The 18,709-nt window shown below is 38.7% G+C and overlaps 1 protein-coding gene across 1 annotated transcript in view; it reads left to right on the top strand.

Moving 5' to 3' along the window:
* Positions 1 to 8,213: 8,213 nt before the first annotated feature.
* LOC118566760 (cGMP-dependent 3',5'-cyclic phosphodiesterase-like) overlaps positions 8,214 to 18,709 on the top strand; it is a 220,738-nt gene continuing 210,242 nt past the window's right edge. Inside the window, exon 1 of the mRNA XM_036150131.1 lies at positions 8,214 to 8,671. Within this exon, the coding sequence (XP_036006024.1) occupies positions 8,613 to 8,671 (59 nt within the window). The 5' untranslated portion in view covers positions 8,214 to 8,612. The remainder of the gene's footprint in view (positions 8,672 to 18,709) is intronic.

Here is an 18,709-nt window from a genome sequence, read left to right as displayed (position 1 = left end):
AACATGCCAGTAAATGTAGCATTAGTATAACGACCTAATGGCTTACCGTGATCACATTATACATTATTGACATGCTATTACAGAAAGCTCAAAGGTCAAAAAGGCTTAGCGTCAAGAAGGTAAGATGTCTGGATATTTCACATCAAGTTTAAAGAGCGTCTGGATGTAAAGTCTCCTGACTTGAAGGAAAAAATACATCCGTTTAAATTAAAGAGCCAAGAATAAAGTCTAACGTAAATGTGTAGATCTTGTTTAACGGTGTTATTGCAGTGGTTCCTGTGTTTTACACAAGTCGCCGTCTTTCTTTCAGGCGGTTTGAGAACCCAGCAGAAAGTGTGTTTATCTGCTATTCACGATGTACGGATTTTCCCCATATCACTGTCCTAACAGATAAAATTTGATTCAAGCCAGACGGTCTTGCTGTAACAGAGAAAGACTAGACGAGGTCCCAAAATCAGAGCTGTTTTGTTCAGCTTGTCCAAATGCAACCCAGAAACGTTTTCCTCACAATCGTGGGAAGCTGAGACAGTGCTCGGCATTCACAGACAGACTCATTGCAGAAAATCTTGTTCTCAAATCGCAACGCCTTAAACTATGCTGTTTTTTCTTTGATCACCACTTATTTAGCCTCCAGTTTGTTCAAGTGAAGTCTAGAAAAATCAAAATGGGAGAATGTGTATGGTACATTAAAGAGAACAGAAACGAGCGGAAACATGACAGAGATAGAACGAGCTAATTAAAAAGTAGGAGGGAGCTGATGAGAAATGGTGATGAAGGTAAAAAGCAAACGATGTCTTGGGGATACTGTATTAGACCCTGTGCACACGACATCTTTTGTTGATAAAATGAAAATGTTTTGTTGTATTTCTACTGCTTGTAGATGGCATGTGTCTTCTTTGATAACAACATGCTTTGAAAACAGGTTCCAGAGGGGAAGGATTTGAAAACATCCCTTTTTACGCTGTGGTGTACAAAACAAAAACAGAACCTACCTGTACAGAGAAGTTATACTGGCACATGTGCAGTATGACTGCAATGAGTAGGAATTCAGCGGGAAGTGTTTGTACGCATGTGCTTGTTGTTCAGTTTAAAAGAACGTACCGCCTTCTACACGGCGAATTTCTACAGTGACAAATCTGATAGTAACATTTAAAAGTGTGGAGGTGCTAAAGTTCTGGAGTGTACTCTTTAACCCTAAGTCTGGTCTGTGTGGGGGGATACAAGTAGTCACAGTAATATTTTGGAGTTCATTCAGTGTTTCTTCAGGTTTTATAATTGTACTCCTTGCTGGAGTTCATGTTTAACGGTTCCTCCATGACAGTGCAGGTTGAGCTCACAGCAAACTACGACTGAACTTAGTTCTGAGGTAAGACTCCGTTCTTTACTCCCTACTTTTATTTAAGTTAGATAAAATGCACAGGAGGTACAGCATATGTAGCATTTTATTAAAAATCAACATTACAATTAGCAGATAAATTACAATACAGAGCATTACGAATAGCACCGGGATTAACCTTCCAGAACCTTCCTAAAAACATATGTTGTAGACGCTTTTTTAACTTTCTAAGCGGTGCAAACAAAGACCCCAACCTTCACGATACCGATGCATCCGAAATTGCCGAATAAAACTACAAAAGATGTTAGCGCCAAACATCTGCCAGCTACACCTAGCAAAAAAAACGAGCAGACCACCAAAAAATTTAAACCAGGTGAGATAGAACCGCCTCACATCGCTAATGCCACCCTGCTAACTCCCACTCAATCCTTGATCGATCGTTTTGACAAACAAGATCAGAAGTTTGAAGAAATAACGGCCAAAAACAGCAGCAACAGTGATCGCATTATAACATGAGCGAGATTGATAGTTGCAAAAAGTCGGTGGATGAATTCAAATCTGCAGCGGTGAACCTGACCTGAGAAAACGGTGAGTAATGTCAAAGAACTCGGGAATTGGAAAGTTATAAAAGAAGACATAACCTTCGCATTAATGAATTCAAGGAGGCAGAAGGCGAAAAATGGAAGAGGCTGTCGACAGGTTGATAGACTGGGACGAAAAATGGGGAACAGACCACGGCAAGTAATCAACCAGTTGCACCCACTGAGCCCAGATTTGGAGAGCTTCATACAAACACAAGACTACAGGTGTGATTTCTAGAAGATATGAAGAAGATAAACTTGCTTGTGATGCTCTGGGGCCGATTATCTAGAAGGCCGGGAAAAAGGCAGGCTTCAGGGGGGCCCTTTGCCTTTTGGAAGGAAAAAGGGTCATGGTAGCAGCTGCTTCAGAATAAGGATGAACACTATTTTGCTCCTGCTGGAGGGTTATCTGAAAATGGGTTACAGTTCACAAATGTTCGGTGTTCTGCTAACTGTCATTTCGTAAGTTTTGGCTCATTAGTTGACTACGTTCAAAGAATAGTGACTGTTTCCTTTTTAATTTTTATGTTATTTATAAAAAAGTGACAAAATTTATTAGAGACATGTAACCTCAAAATCAACTTTGCTTAATAACTGTCTATGCAAGGTCATTGCAATCAAAAAAGATGAAAATGGGCACAGGATATTGTTTAGTATTGGATATTGATAGTTCTTCTATCATCATAAACCATATTTATGGGTACATTAACACTGGTCAAAACAATATACCACTCACTAAGTTGTCAGAAATAATTTTACAGTTGAAAACATACTATACCACAGAGTTTATAACAGGAGGTGATTTTAATCTTGTGTGTGTTGAATGGCAAGATCTTGGCCAAGTAAATTTAATGATGATCACTTTAATACTTTTATTCAGTTCTTTTGTAATTACCTCAATCTAACTGATATTTGGAGTCAAAATAATAAATATAAACAGCAATTATCTTGGTTCAAACCTAAAGGATATTAAAATCAAGAATTTTTGGCTGGTCGGTAATAGTTAAACTAACAATATATCCACTGACCGTGCTCTTATAACACTAGAAATGCTACCACCAACCTCTCATAAGAGAAATAAAGGTTTTTGGAAATTGACTTCATTACTGTTATTGCATCAGGAGTATTGCCAAACAGTGAGTGCAATGATAAAGAAGGTTAAAGACAAAACCAATCTTCAATTGTCCTGTTCTAAATGGGAGTTTTTGAAATACAAAATAAGACGATACTCTATTAGCCTTAGCAAAAAAAAAAAGTCATATAACTGAGATCTTTTTAAATCCTGTTTTTCAACAAATGTATTGTGTAAAAATCATTACGCAATACTATGTACCTAAACTTAAAAGAATCTGTACAATTATGTAACTCTGCATTTCACTTCAGGAATTAGATGAAGATGTAGGTAAATTAAAACTTAACAAATCCCCAGGCTTAGATGGGCTCTCTTGAAATTTCTACAAACGTTTTTGGGAAGATTTAAGAGAAGAAGAAGAAATTAATAATCAAAATCTTCCACCTACAAAGAAGCAAGGGTTATTGTTCTTATTCCAAAACCTGGAAAAGACAAAAGGCTCTTATATAATCTTAGACCAATTACACTCGTAAACAATGATTATAAACTCTTAGCTCACATCTATTCCTTAAGGGTAACATTTACTCTTCCTGAAATTATTAGCACGACTCAGACTGGCTTTATGAGCAATAGATCAATACATGACAATGTATGTCTGGTGCTGGATATCCTTGATTATGAAGGATTTATTGAAGATGGTCACCTTATACTTTTCCTTGATTTCAAAGAGGCTTTTGATATGACAGAGCACCCCTTTCTAACACAAGCACTAAAGCTCTTTGGTTACGTGCCTAAATTTGTTAATATAATACATACCCTTTACAATGATAGAACAAGTGTAGTGGCTCTACCATATGGTACCACAAGTCGCTTTGCTCTAAACAGAGGTATTATTATTAAAATTAAGCGATATGTCAATACACTGAGCAGATATTTCAGGTTTCCCATCCTTTAAATCTGGGGAAAGGAAGGACGCATTTCAGGGATCCTTCGACTTTGGACAGCCTTCGGCGCATCGATGTCACGTAACCAGCCTTTAAATTCGACCTACGAAGGACGCAGTCCCTGAATTTGGACAGACCCCTTTTTAATGAGATTTATGACCATATATCTCAACAACCGTTTATCTAATATGTATAATATTTATATCAAAACAATTTTGTCAATGCAATCTTTCCATTCAGTTCATCTTAAGCCATTCATGTCACAGGAACTTTAAGGAGCTGCTTAAATGGGAGGGAAAACGACAAAGACAGGGATCATGTTATCTGATGTTATAATGTTAGAAAAAACATGAAAGACATGATATAGGGATTCTAAGCATGGGTTCACCATTTAACTTTTCATAAAGAGTATTTATTTATTTATTTTAAGCACTTCTTTAAAAACGTCTTTAGGGCTACTGGAGTGTAGATGAGCATCCAGTAGTTCTACCTGGAGGCACAATGACAAGAAACCTGTTTCAAAAGTCGATATATGACCATTTACCTATCTGTAAATGCAGGTTTTTATATCTTCAAACTATTTATAGCATAAGTAGGATTTTCCATTTTCAGTTTTGTTGCTTCGTGTTTTTAAGAGAATCCAGACTTTTTCATTAGTCTCCCGAAGTGGTGTCTTGAACACAGCTTTGTGAACCACTGGGGACAAAAAGTTTTGATCATATGTACAAAAAAATGACAATGGCAACATGAGAATATTACCAAAGCTGGAATTTTTTTTTTTAATCTCAGAAACTGTTCATTCATACAGGTGTTAAGATTTATGGCAAGATAGTCATCTGCTCAGTCATTGGGAGATTTAGGGGTTTCTGAGGTAATTCAGCTCATGAACTAATAATAATGCTAGAAATGATGATGATTAACGTGGTGATTAACATGTGTAACCAATTAAACAGAAATTACCCAGTTGTCAATCAGTCACAGCCTGTATGTGCTCTTGAGCCCCGGGTGGAGGACTAATTAGACTAAATAATTATAAACACCCGTGGTGTTCACGACTGCAGGCAACGGGAGGGTAATGATAGTTCTACTGTGTTTTCTTTTTCAGTTGTCAGCAAAAATGTAAAATAGCTCACAGAAACCCTTGAAGGTGGCTCCTGTATCACACCAGTCAGCGCACTCGCAGTGAATCCCTGTTGCTCGCATTTCTTTCCTGCACTATATGAGGAGGGGCTTGGTAGAGCATTATGTCCCTTCAAATGATTAAAATGTTAATCAAGCATATGGGTTTATAAAGGTTATCTTTTACAAACCCATATTTCCCACAAGAACAGAGTAAGTAGTTATTTTACATTCAGGTGAAAACAAGGTTATTTTTATATGGCAAATTTTATACACACACCTGTTATGTCTTGATAGTTTTCAGCATTTGAATCTAATAGTTTCAGACAAACCTTGAGGAACAGAATAATGTAATTTGATTCTTGCATCGCTGGGAAAGAGGAAACTTTTATCTGTTCTTGCAGAGTATATATTTGTCATTTTTAAGGAACATTACATCTTGGCCATCGCTGTCAGAGAAAAAGGTTTACGTGCCCACCTTGTTAGAATAAATTTGTTAGGTATTGTTACTATGCACTATTTTATTTTTATATTTGTATCATGTTCGAATAAAATTTCATTTCATCATCATCATCATCATCAAAAGTTACAATTTTAATAACGCTTTAGGCTTTGATCACAAACCAATTCTTGTGTGTTTTTTCTTTTTGATATAAAAAGGACAAACCTGATGACTTAAGTCAAAAGATCATACAGCCTGGGAGAATTCCTTGATATTGCAAACACGAGTGGCCAAATAAAGATGATTCTGGTTCTGATTCAGAGTTTTCTGTAGAAATAGAAGTTGTTTGTGTGCACCACTGCCTTCCTCCGTTAGTCAGGGGCGTTTAGTATCAATCAATATCTTCTTGTAGTTTTAAATCTGTATTAAGGAAGAGGATTTGCAGTTCATTCTATCTTGTTATGAACTGTTGACTGGTCAATATGTTTTGTACCTCTTGTGAAACATAAACTGATAAATGTTGACTGATGTGTCTCAAGTCAAAAAGTCAAAGTCAACACGAAACAGAAACGTTGCAGCCTCATTGAATTAAGTTTGCTGAGTAAGGACATTTTTTCTGTCATAGGAATTAGGAAGAACTTCCAATTTCTCAGAAATAGAAAGTAACAGAAACATTTTGGATAGTCAATATCCTGGCCCCCTGATGTCACTGGGATGGACACAAAGGAGCAGGTATCAGGGTCATTTATTGGGTTAAGTGAACACCATGCCTAAAGATGTAGACATGGATCCCGAAACACTTTTGTCAAGTTTTATGAATTTAGTTCCCTTGAGGAAAACAACTCCAATGGAGCAGAACACAGTGACGATCAGACGGAGGTATGATGCAGCTGAAAGGCATTCGGGACGATATGACTGGAGATCCAGGAGACATAATGGACGCTCACATGGAAGGAGAAGCTGGAGCAAACTGTGATTAAAATAATAGCTGCCTTTAGAACTTAAAGATGTACAAACGTTTCAATATGCCTCATCAATAGTCTGTTAATATTGTCTGTGCAGCCAAGCAGCCATTCACATTCAATGAAATATGTACATTAGCTACTTTGAAAAGCGCACAGACAAAGCAGAGGATTTCATTTTCTGACTTGCACAGACCTGAATTGGGGGCTGCGTTCTAAATGTCCCCTTGTTTACTCGCTGCAAAACCCGATAAGCTTTATATTGTAATTATTCACATATCAGTGTTGCTGTTTACTGCTTAGACTTGGGAAAAAAAGAATCATCTTCTGACTAAAATGATGGTAAAGGCTGTACCACAGGTGGATGCACGGTGGGACCAGCTTGATGTGGTGGATGATACAGCAGCTTTCATATTACCTTACAGCACCTTTCCCTACACATGACCATTCTGTCCTTCCTACGTCCAGTTTGTACTGGTAAGCAAACAATTTCAAAGTCAATCTTACATCTATTTTGATTTAAGTTCAATTTTTTTTTTTTTTTTTTCGAAAACCCTGCAATGCAAGTTCAGTACGGCCACATCTAGTGCTTGGAAAAGCTGGATGTGAAACAGCCAAAACCAGAAAGGTTCAAAACGCGGAAGAAGTAAAAGAACCAGAAGAGATGTGTGTAGAAACACAGAGGAAAACAGAAATACCGCTACTTTGTGTGCACTAATCATACTTAACACATGAACATTTTTTATAGAGGGTGAACTACACTCACCAGCCAATTTATTAGAGGCACCTGTTCAATGACTTGTTAACACTAACAAATCAGCCAGCCACATGGCAGAGACCTAATGCGTTAAGCCATCTAGATGTGTCAAAAATGGCTGTCTAAGACCTAACTGAGCATCATAACGGGGGAGAAAGAGGATTTGTGTGACTTTAAACGTAGGATGATTATTGGGGCTATATGGTTGGAGAATTTCACACATTGCTGATCAAGCAGGATTTTTACACACAGCTCTGTGGTGTATAGACAATGATGACTGTTATTGAAAAAGGCAGACTGGTTCGAGATGATAGAAAGCAGCAGTAGCTCAAGAAAAAAAACACTCAATGGTACAAAAGGGGTGCCATATAATCTCTGAAAGCTCAATTTGTTCAACCTCGAGGCAGAGGGAACCATACCAGATGCCATTTCTGTCAGGTGAGGAAACCGATGCAATACTCAATCCAATCGAGCACCTTTGGGATGTGGTGAAATGAAGTGACAAATCTACTGCGTGATATGCCATCATGTGAGTATGGAGCAAAAATCTCTGAGGAGTGTTTCCAAAACCCTGATGAATCTAAGCCGTGCAGCAATAAGGCAACTCTGGAGATATGGGGGGAGCGTTTGATTGATTAAGTAAAAATCAACCCCAAATCATGTGTATGCAAATCGTTACGCCAAACAGGTTGTTTTATAGGCGTGGGAACACCATATATGGTGAAGGACGTGCGACGGACCTTGATACCTGCTGCGTGTTGTGATTGGCGCACCGGAGTGGAGGGCAGCGCGCCGAAACCCGTCGGATCGAGCCGGTAAGATAATTTGGTCAGAGAGAAGTCAATTCCGGGTGTTGTTGTGCCGCGGACAACAATGTTGCACAGTGTGCGTGTGCAGCACGGAGAGAAAATGCGCAGCTAAAGTGCAAAGGTATCAAGGGCAAAGTTTAATATTCACGCCGCAGTTTCATTTCCACGGTTAGGTTGGATGGCATGGGGGGGTGGGACGGAGAGTGATCGTGTCCGGGCTTTTTTTTTTACTTTGACTCTCATGCGTCCATGTGGCGCTGTGTCGTACGCCTGAGCTCTCTCCGCCGCTGCTGGCGCTCTGTCTCTTTGCTCAGCTGTTATATGCTCGCTCACCGCGGCTCGAATATCACTTACCGGGTCCCGACCAATCCCTGCGCGCTGTCAGACCTGGAGCGGATCAGAGCAGGCAGGCCGGGGGAAAGAGAGAAAGCGGGGGAAGCGCACACACCCAGTCACCGGCGTCTACCCATCCAAACGCATATCCTCTTTCGACAGATCGACATACGGGCTGCACACACCCCCACCCCCCGCCCTCCCCCTCTGACTACAGCCGGGTTAGAGAAGGAGGCGCCGGCCGGGCAGGATGCGCGATGGGACAGGCGTGCGGACACGCGCTCCTCTGCCGTAACCAGCCTCCGTCCTCTGAGATGTAAGTCCTATAACTCTTGCTTACCTGCTCAGGTATTTGCATCCAGAAGCGCGCCGCTATATAGCATCCACGGGGCGTGCGGCACCGAGCCCGACGGAGAGCGAGTGTATAGTTGGTGTGTGAGTAAGTGTGACCTGATTGGTGTCATCACCTCCGCTGGCAGCGAGATTGAAGACCCCGTCGCGTCTTGTGAGCTGGCTGCGAAATGCTCTGTGAGAGTGGCTGTCTGTGATATGCTCCCCAGATAATTTAGTCACCTTATCGCGCCCTCGTATCTTCCGGAGAACCATCACACTGGCTTCTCTCCAGTATTCCTACAGGAGCACATCCATTTGCAGCGAGATGCCGCTCTTAATTGAATTTCGCTTGTGGAAATTGTCTCGTTTAAACGTGTGTTTTTTTGTTTGTTTTTTTATCTTCCAAGTGTTGATTCTGAGCAAACAACATTGTCCAACACCTGCACTGACCGACAGTATGCCTTTATAGTTTTAGCACTTTCCTTATAACTAATAGCAACATATGCGTCTTAATTACCAGGCCTGGCTTCATAAATGTGTCAGTACGTGTTGTTTATGGGTAAGGTTGTGGGAAATTGACTAATTTGCTGTGTTATGCCTAAAATAGGTTAAAGGCTAAATTGCACTAACCTGTTATTTATTCCTTTAAAGACCTGCTGAGACCTGAGGAATTTACACCAGACAAAATCATTACTTTCCCCTTGAGCTGAATAACCTATGCAACAGCAATGTATTTATAATGCCTAGATTTACTTATTTCATTTCTAGCAATGTCTTTAAGGGATTTATCTGAGAGCAGAAAACTAACACTGGGACCATATGATAACACTAAGTAAAAATACCCCAGTTTCACAATATTAAATTAGAAATTTAAAACAAGACATATAATATAATATAGTTATTTATTTAATAAAGAAAAGCAATAATTCTTCCTACTGCAACTAAAATAATATAATATATTACTCAGTTTCACACTTCTTAACATTTTGTCTGTGCTATTTTACTGCACTGTATTTTTTGTCGCAAATTCAACTTTACTGCACTATATCAAACAATATTTATACCTTTGTGCATATCTACATGCTTCCCTTTACAATTCACTTTGCTGCTGGGACACTTCAGGGAAAATAAAAGTTATTTCTATTCTATTCCGTTACAGTTATGCCATATTTACTGGCAATTTTTATTTTGAGATAAAAACGTGTGCAAAAAATATAAAATAAACACCCGATATACTTAGCTGTAGTTTTCAAGTGTTCTTTCTGTTTTCACATATTGAAATGTTGCTTTTTGTTGTTCTGCTCTTTATAAAATAGCAAAAGTAAAAACGAGCTAATATCAACTGATTAATTAGTAGAGCTATCTACACAAGTAGTGACCCTGCATGCCTATATGCCCTATTTGGGTATCATGTAAACAATGACATGTGTAGGAACTTTCCTTCTGCCAGCTGACCTGCAGTGCACAGCAAGAGGCTTATGAGAGGGTGTGCTGTGTTACTGTATGGTCCAAATGGTTTAAAAAAAAAAAAACTCTGGTAACTCTGGCGCTTTTTCCTTTGATACATACATATCTGTCCCATGCCTAGATCATACTTTGCAATGTGCTGTGGAGGTTTGGAGTCAGTTCACCCCAGAGCCAGTTCTGCAGCACCATTTCTTACCCATTTGCTGAGATTTTGTGTTTATTTACTTCCATTTAATTCCCGTAAACAAACAATTTTATACCCATATACTTAACCATTGTACATCACTTTGTTTTTGTTTTTGTATGGTTATTTTCATGAAATATCTACATAAATAACTATAAAATATGTTTGCATCTTATTTTCTGAAAACCTTGCTTGTGTATTCATTTAGGGTCGGAGAAGAAACAAGGCCAGTGGAGTTTTATAAATATAACTCATTATGACCTCTGATATAACCTAAATAACTCTGTTGGACCTTGGATATTGAGATATGTTGTTATTCTAGCCATAAAACCTAATTTCTCACAGTACACTATGAGCAGGCACTCTAAATTGGCTCTGCTTCAAGTGAAGAGAGCTCAAGTGTCTGATTCTTGTTCATAAGTGAAGAAAGGATGAAGAGGCTGGGAGATGGACAGATGGGTTTTCGGCTGTCATCTGCTGTAATGCCAGTGTTAATCTGGTCTATTAGGGTGAGGAAAGTGATAAAAAGAGGAGTTCTCGGTTTGCCAATCTGTCTTTGATCTGTCCCTCACCGATGGCCATTAGATATGGATCATGACCAAAAGGACAAGATCAAAGACAGAAACAGCTAAAATGAGCTTCCTTCATAGGGTGACTAGACTATGAAGTGTGGAGCACTGGTATCAAGGGGAGCTAGGAGTAGAGTCACTGCTCCTAAGGTGATTCGGGCATCTGATCAGGATATCTCCTGGACATCCTGATGTGCAATCAAGGTGTCCAGGAGCCAATATTCAACTTCCAAGGCTAATTAAACACATCTTCATAATCTAACAATCCATTAAAGCAGGCTAATGCTGCATCCCTACTCTGCATACTCAATTTGTGCTGAGAACATAGCAAGAACCGTTCCATTCACTCCGGGTAGTCATTAGCACTGTTGTTTCTAAATTCAACTGTATTGATTTCAATTTGTAATATAATGTTTGTCAGGAGACCTCTCAGGGATACCTGTCTGGGAGAAAAAAAACGAGTTGTTAAATGTCAGGGCCATGCCCCGTGTTCATCTTAATGTTAGTTAATAAAGTAGACCACTGCTGAGATTGATTGGTAATTAAATGGATTCTCCTGCCGCTGGTTAGGCTGAGCAGTTGTGAGTTCAAACATGAGGCTGATCAAATAGTGTGCAGGTACTTTATATATGAGAGTTTCCCACAGGAACTTTGCAATTTACGCTATTCCCTCTGCTTTTCATTTGGATGTTAACATTTTAAAGCAATTAAGTAGATGGAAGTTCAGTCTTCTGTATGTCAAGATTCAACAAATGTGTACGAGGGAAAGGTACAAAATCAGTAGATATATGTGACTCTTTTTATGTCATTCTTCACTATTGCTTTTTAAATTCAGTGGAGAAAATCCCTGGGGAATAATGGGTTTCATTCACCCGTCCAAGTAGAAGACTAAGCTCCTTATGCCGAACATTTGTTGGCCTGTCTGGCAGAAAAATAGCCGGAATTCAAAGATGATAATGAATCTGCCACACAGATGTCAATGGGCTCTGGAATACAATTAGATTCAGTTTTGGGTCTTACCTGTTTCCCTCATCCTAGAGCCCATCTGATATAGCAGCAGTGATCAGTGAAGGTCATGAAATGATTTGTGATGCCTGAGCAAAATACATAAGAGCAGATGCTGTGTATGTGGTCTGTGCAAAACGTACCTGCTATGATTGAACAATGAGAGCAGCTATGAAATTTGAACCTAAAAAAGTGAAAGCTTTTTGCTGTGTTCATGGGGATTCAGTGTTTGAATTAGTATCCAAGCAGCCATTGCTTTGTCATAACTAATACCCACAAAGCCTGTAGTATCAGGCAGGTTGCCTTATGTTTGCATTAACTCTAAACTTCCAACAGCTTGCTGACTGTCAGCTGTTTTATTTATAGTCTTTTTTTGGGCACAAAGGGACTTTATTTTATAGTGAGATGGCAGGAAATGATGGTTGAGAGAGAGAGAGAGAGTGGGAAGACATGCAACAAAAGTCCACAGGCCGGGATTTGAACCCAGGACGGCCCCATGGAGGACTGAAGCCTCTGAACATGGTTAGCGTCCTTTACTCCTGCGCCACCGCCACACCCATTTACAATCTTTGTTTAAACATTTGTCTATAAGGTTCTATAGATGTTTATGTTGTTGGGAAAAAAAGAGCCTCCTCCGATTGATGCAAAGCATTTTAGATAGTTACCAACCACCAAATTCAAAAGACACACACTCTCCATTTGCAAAACCTAATAGTTCTCAGATAAGCGAAAGAAATTCACGGGGATGTTCAGACTAGGCATCTGCCATGCTTTTTGACACTGGATGCTTCAGTGTTTTATGCACTTTTGTATCTTAACATACGTATATCTAACTAGACACATTGAGCTACAGTTTTCTACTCTTGCTCCTTTTGGCAAAAACCTCCTAAGAAATTAGATGATAATGCCTGGCTACCATTAGCATTGTGTCTTCTCAATTTGGATACAGCTCTTTGATTTCATGTTGTTTCAGTTAATCTTAGAAAACATTGGGAAAGTTGTTCTCCTTCTTCATATAGTGCTTGGCTTTGAATTGCATAAACTCACGTTGCCCCACAGCTGTCTGGACGCAGCATGCAGACGCAACCTGACATAGCCAGGGTCCTGTAGCGGCCAATATAGTCCGTCTTTCCCTATGGACACCATTGGAAAGGGCAGTGTTGGGTAAAGCTTACCAAAAAATTTTGCTTCACAGACTTATATCTGCAAACAAGAGTTTTTGCTTTACTACTGTTAAACCAATGATAAAGAAATTTGAGGACGCTGTCGCTAACCGCTAACTGCTAACCGCTAACTGCTAACCGTTAACAGATGGCTCTCTCAGTCTGGGTCGCATGTCTTCAGAAGCTGCACAAACACACGGTACATGACGACCGTGCGCAGCGCTGCATGTTCGAAGGGATAGCTGTTTTACGTCTGGGTAATAAATGACGTTTAAATTTTAACTTTTACCAAAACAGTGGAATCATCTCGAGCCCTATGTGCCCAGGCAGCAGTGTCTTAGAAAAAACAACAACTGTTTGGGTTGGAAGCCAGCGTTGCCAGTTCTTGCAAGAGAAACATGCAACCAGCTCAATGAAAACAGACAAGCCCAACAGGCAACCTAATACAGAATACAGTAATACAGACTACACTAACACAGAAGCTGCTTGTAAACTTTAGAAATGAAGTGTTTTGTAAAGTGTAAAATGTGGAAAAATAAAAGCCTCCAGCGATGCCATGCAGTGAGCCAAAAAGCCCAGGAATGATAGAGTCCAATCTCCTTCCACCCTTTGAGGAGCCGTGATTGATACTGCTGTAGAGCAGTCTGTGTGGATGTGTAGTGAGAGCCTAGGACTGTAGAGAATGACTGATACATTTTTTTTAATGGCCGATACCAATTATTTTGACATCAGTCTAACCAATCCCCCATATATGCTGCCGATTTTCAGTTGTTTTTTTTTTCAGTTTTTTTTGGGCCAATATTGCTTTTTCTTCCCCCATTTAAATGATAAAAAGCAGACAATGATGATAAAAAAAATGTTACACTGAGTCTAAATTGAAACAAAAAAGATTTTTTTTAACAAAACAAACAAAACATTAACAATGAATAGCAAGCAACGTAGAACATTTAAATATCTAGCAATAAAAACAGTGAAAGACTGAAGCTGACGTTATTACATACACCACACCCACAACAATTTATAGTAGCTGAGTTTGTTTTTTTTTTTAAAGTGCTCTAGATGAGATGAGCCATCCATTCGTATAGCCAATGGATGGCTGGATATTTTGACTAGGCAAGATGTGGTGCTGTATGATTGTGATACCTAAGCCAAACTGAAGGCATTTGCAGTTATTCATTCATGAACACTACTACCACCAATATCAATAACTTTTCTGACACCCCCTCCACTCACTCGTATTAAAATTTGAAAGGTTCTGGACATTCAAAGGAAATTGCCAAGAAACATAACTTTTTAATAAAAACAGAAAATAAGCAAAATGTCATATAATCGTAGAAAAATCCTGAATTTTAATTGGGTGCTTGTGGGTTTTTGGGTTTCCCTCTGTTTTAGAAAGGGTTAATGTTTAACAGGCTGCGCTGTCCTCTCCTCTGGGGATGCCTCCTAATGGCTTTTTGAGAAAACAGAATGTTTTGCCTATCCACTGTGTTGTTATTATTGAGCATAATTTTTTTTATAGCCAGCACACATCATCCTCATAATCTGTACTTGTGTGCCAGTGGGGCACGTACGTGAGTGGTTTTCAGGTTCGAAAATATTGCAATTTATTGGACTGCCGCCAGGAAGTTAGATTCCCCAGCCCCCTGCTGAGCAAACACACAGAAATGCACACAAGTGCTTAGCAGCAGCAGGAGCAGGAGCAGAGTTGTAACCTGACCTCTGATTAGTGTGTGAGTGTGTGAGGTAGAGAGAGGGAAAAGAAAGATGCTGATGGTGCACTGTGTTATCATCAGTAATGGGCTCATCAATACTAAAATATTCAGAGAGAAAGAGAGAGATGAGGGACAGAGAATGAAGAGGAAGATTATAGGAAATAGGAGAAAAACCCTTTGTGTTCACTTTTTATGCTCCACAGCCTTTTTATGTATTGACAAAAAGGCTTAAAAGCTTTCTGTTCACAGCTTTACACCCTGCCTACAAGTTCATAATCTGTGCAAGCGGGAAAAGTAAAACATGCTGTTCATTACAATACGCATGTGAACTCCAGGGTCCTAATGCTATAATTCAGGTACTAGTTAGTTAGGCGAATAAACAAGGTCATCATCTACGTATGTTTAGATGATACTTCCCACTGAATCATCATTACAGATGACAAAGAACAGGGAAAAAAATAATGTCTCTGTAATAAAATGTCAGAGGTCAACAAGAGTGTGCCAGAAGACCGAAGTCAGCAATGACGCACAGATAAATTACAGGCAGAAAATCTGACTCCATCTCTACCAGTTTGTCTGTCAGTCATGATATTTTAGATTCTGATTCATTTTCAGGCCATTATATTGTATGTCATACCCGTTTCCCTGCTTATCTATTAGTTTTAAGTTTGAAAAATAAAAATTAAATAGAATAAATATGTTTAACAGCGTGTTAGATCTGTAAAACCACATTTTATGTCCACAAGACGTTCAGACAATGTCTGGCGAACGTCAGAAGTGCACACCTTTTCAAACAAGACAAAAATAGAGATTTGGTTAAAAGTAATTACGGACAGCCTAAAGGTGTAAAATCAAAATAAAGATCAAGCAAAAATATATTTTTTCTGTGGTGAGCTAACGTTCAAAGTTTTCCGAGCGTCATTCCTGAACATTCAACTTTCAGAGTTCACTGAACGTCTCGTGAACGATCGCTTGCTAGCGAGGTGGTTATATTTCTCCTAATTGCGAAGACAAATAACACAGTCTTAACAGTGTAAGGGGCTTTTCTGTTAACTCATTCTATATTTTTCAATAGACCCACCTGTAGTGCTTGTTATCGAAAAGCTTGTTTTTAGTTCATCAGACTAAAGGATAAAGTCCCATTCAAACCCAGTCAAGTTAAACAAACTCCATGTTTGCTGGGGAATTGATATTACCAAAAACCTGCTTCCTAATATGCCTCCCTAAAATAATAACAGTAAGATGTAGATCACATCTAAAGCCTGATTTATACGCCTGATTTATACGAAGAAACAGTTAACACCACTTCCAAAATGGCCGTGTGCGATATTGTTAACAACCATGAAGAATAGTTGATGGGTTTATGACAGCTAAACAGAAATAAATGGAGGGTTAGAGATGTAGAAGAAGATGGTAAGTTCACTCTTTGCATAAAGAAAAACTTGAAGATGGGGAATACAGCAGGTTATAAAAATAATGCACTTTGTTTTACTAAATAAAAGCTGATTGCTTTACATACTGAGGGTTGTTGTTTTAGACATTATTTACGCTGCAAGTGATGGACATAGAAATCCAAATCCTTGTTTGTCCCCGTAAACTTGGCCAACAAACTCACGGCTGAAAGTATGGCAATAATAATGTGTCTATGCTGTTTTCTGTCACAGAATACGGTCTGTGCCCAGTTCCAAAATTGGACGAACTAGTGCTGCAACAGCTTGTTAGGCCTACACACTTTTGACATTGCACCTTCACGCCCTGTTCAGTGAGCTGAGTATAAACCTAGCTTTAGTTTTGTAAGGAGAACTCGCAAGATGCACATATTTATTTCAGTTCTCTACCAACAACCTTTGGAGAATTTTATTTTAACTCCCTCACCCTCCCTTTCTTAGAAATGGTCTGAGGAGAATTTCTGGCTGATTTTAAATCGTTTTTTTTTTATTTTTATTATTTGACCGGCTTATACTGATTTTAGCCGATTCTGATTTCCCTTTAAGACCGATAATATAAGACAAAATGGAAACAGCACTGAATATATATTTTTGAAGCCTTCCTCCCATAAGGGTTCATTAAATATTTATACAACCAGCAGCACTGTGTGAGATTGCGGTAGCGTAAAGGGGACATATGCAAAATCCACATTTTAATCCATTAAATACATTTAGTTGTGTACCTGGAGTCTCTAGGAGTGCACATAATCTGAATGTAGTGTGTCCAGGTGCTGTGTAGATATATTCATAATCTGTTTGCGCCATATTTTATCAAGCCGTTCAATTGTCTCTATTCTGTATCACGTTTTTTTAACAGTTGGGTCGCAGTATTTGCAGCAGAACCATTAAACAAGGTCATGGACCTCCGGCTTCCCAATTTAAATGACACCAAATTTGAAATTTTGAATTTGATATAGTTAATTGCAACAATGAAAATTTGTTGTTCCTCCTTTGATATGTGAACACAAATCTTGACTGTCACGCTTAACTTGTTGAGCCAAAATGCAAAGGTAGTGCTTAAAAGGCTGAGTTTATCAGCAACTCCTCAGACTGAAGAAGTTTCTTGGAGAACAGACGAAACATTTCAACTAAGAACCCATCCTAGTCAATTTGTATTTTATTAATTTTTTTATTCTGGATTATTGAGATGTATCTGAAAAAATAACCCTATTTTTAACATACTATTTAAAACCCAAAACAGGGGAGTCATATAACAAATTACACTCCTAAACCCTTTGATCAACTTAAATAAGTAAAATATTACTAAAAACCTCTTCTGTTACATTTATTGAGTATAAATTATCATCTTTGCCAATTAGCAAACACCCCCTATTTTGTTTAAAATCAATTATTTCTTAATCGTTTGGATTTAATCCAATTTAATTAATTGCTTATTTCCTTACCAAATAAATTACTTGAATATTAGATTTTTCTTCTTTTTTTCATTGTGAGAATATGGTGCTACTTATTTTATTTAAAAGATTGTGACACATCTTTATCAGGGGTTCTGAGAAATTTGAAGGACACTGCGTTTTCTTCGACATAATTAAGTCCCTTTTTTTTTCATTTTCCCTCAGCGAGCCCCTCATTCTGCTGTGCCCCAACAAATTAAAATGCTAGAAAATATCATGAGATTCTGGGACAGCTATCTGTTTATTTTTTCTCTCCATAGAATGAAAGTAACTTTGATTGGAACAACAGTATCATTTTGATCCTGATGCTCATAAACCCATTTTTCCATGTTTGCTTGTCCTGTTCATATGACTCAACCCATTACCCAATCATATTAGATATGAAGTGGAGGAACCCTGGAGAGGAATGGCACATGTTGTGCCAAGCTACTCTCTCACGACTCTTCTTGTGCATCTGAATACTGCTAATATACAGACTCCAACTGGACAAAGGCATATTTTTTTTACGTTTTTCACGTTTATCCGAAAAATGAAAAAGGAGCCCACTGATCGGTAAAGAGAAAACATCAAACACCCCTACATGGCAGATTGAAGAGAGGCCTGTCTAATTCACTCATGGATTTAGTTACTTTACCCACTGCACAGGATTGATTCTTTGATTGCGAACTAAGTGGATTCATCTCAGAGCACTCAATAAATTTCACACAAAGCAATATATTTTACCCTGTCTCTGTGTGTGCGTTTAAGCTCGAAAAGAGGAGATGGATGTGTCAATTTAGTTACATGCCATTTAACATTGATGTTAAGCAGTGAAATCTGTGTAATTAGATTCTATACAGCTGTCTCCATCTGCTGTGAGGAAAGCCCTTTATACATAAAGTCCCAGCTGATATAAATCACTGTAGTCTTTCAGGGCCTTCACTAAGTTTTATAGAATGTGACAGAGGCCATTAATGATAAGAAATAAGTGAGTAGCCCTCTCTTATTTCGACAGCAGCAAACTTTTTTTATTATCAGTTCGA

Source organism: Fundulus heteroclitus, chromosome 18 (genome assembly GCF_011125445.2).
Source record: "Fundulus heteroclitus isolate FHET01 chromosome 18, MU-UCD_Fhet_4.1, whole genome shotgun sequence".
Lineage (NCBI taxonomy): Eukaryota > Metazoa > Chordata > Actinopteri > Cyprinodontiformes > Fundulidae > Fundulus > Fundulus heteroclitus.
The sequence above is the reverse complement of the archived record's forward strand: the minus strand, read 5'-3'. Positions and strand labels throughout refer to the sequence as shown.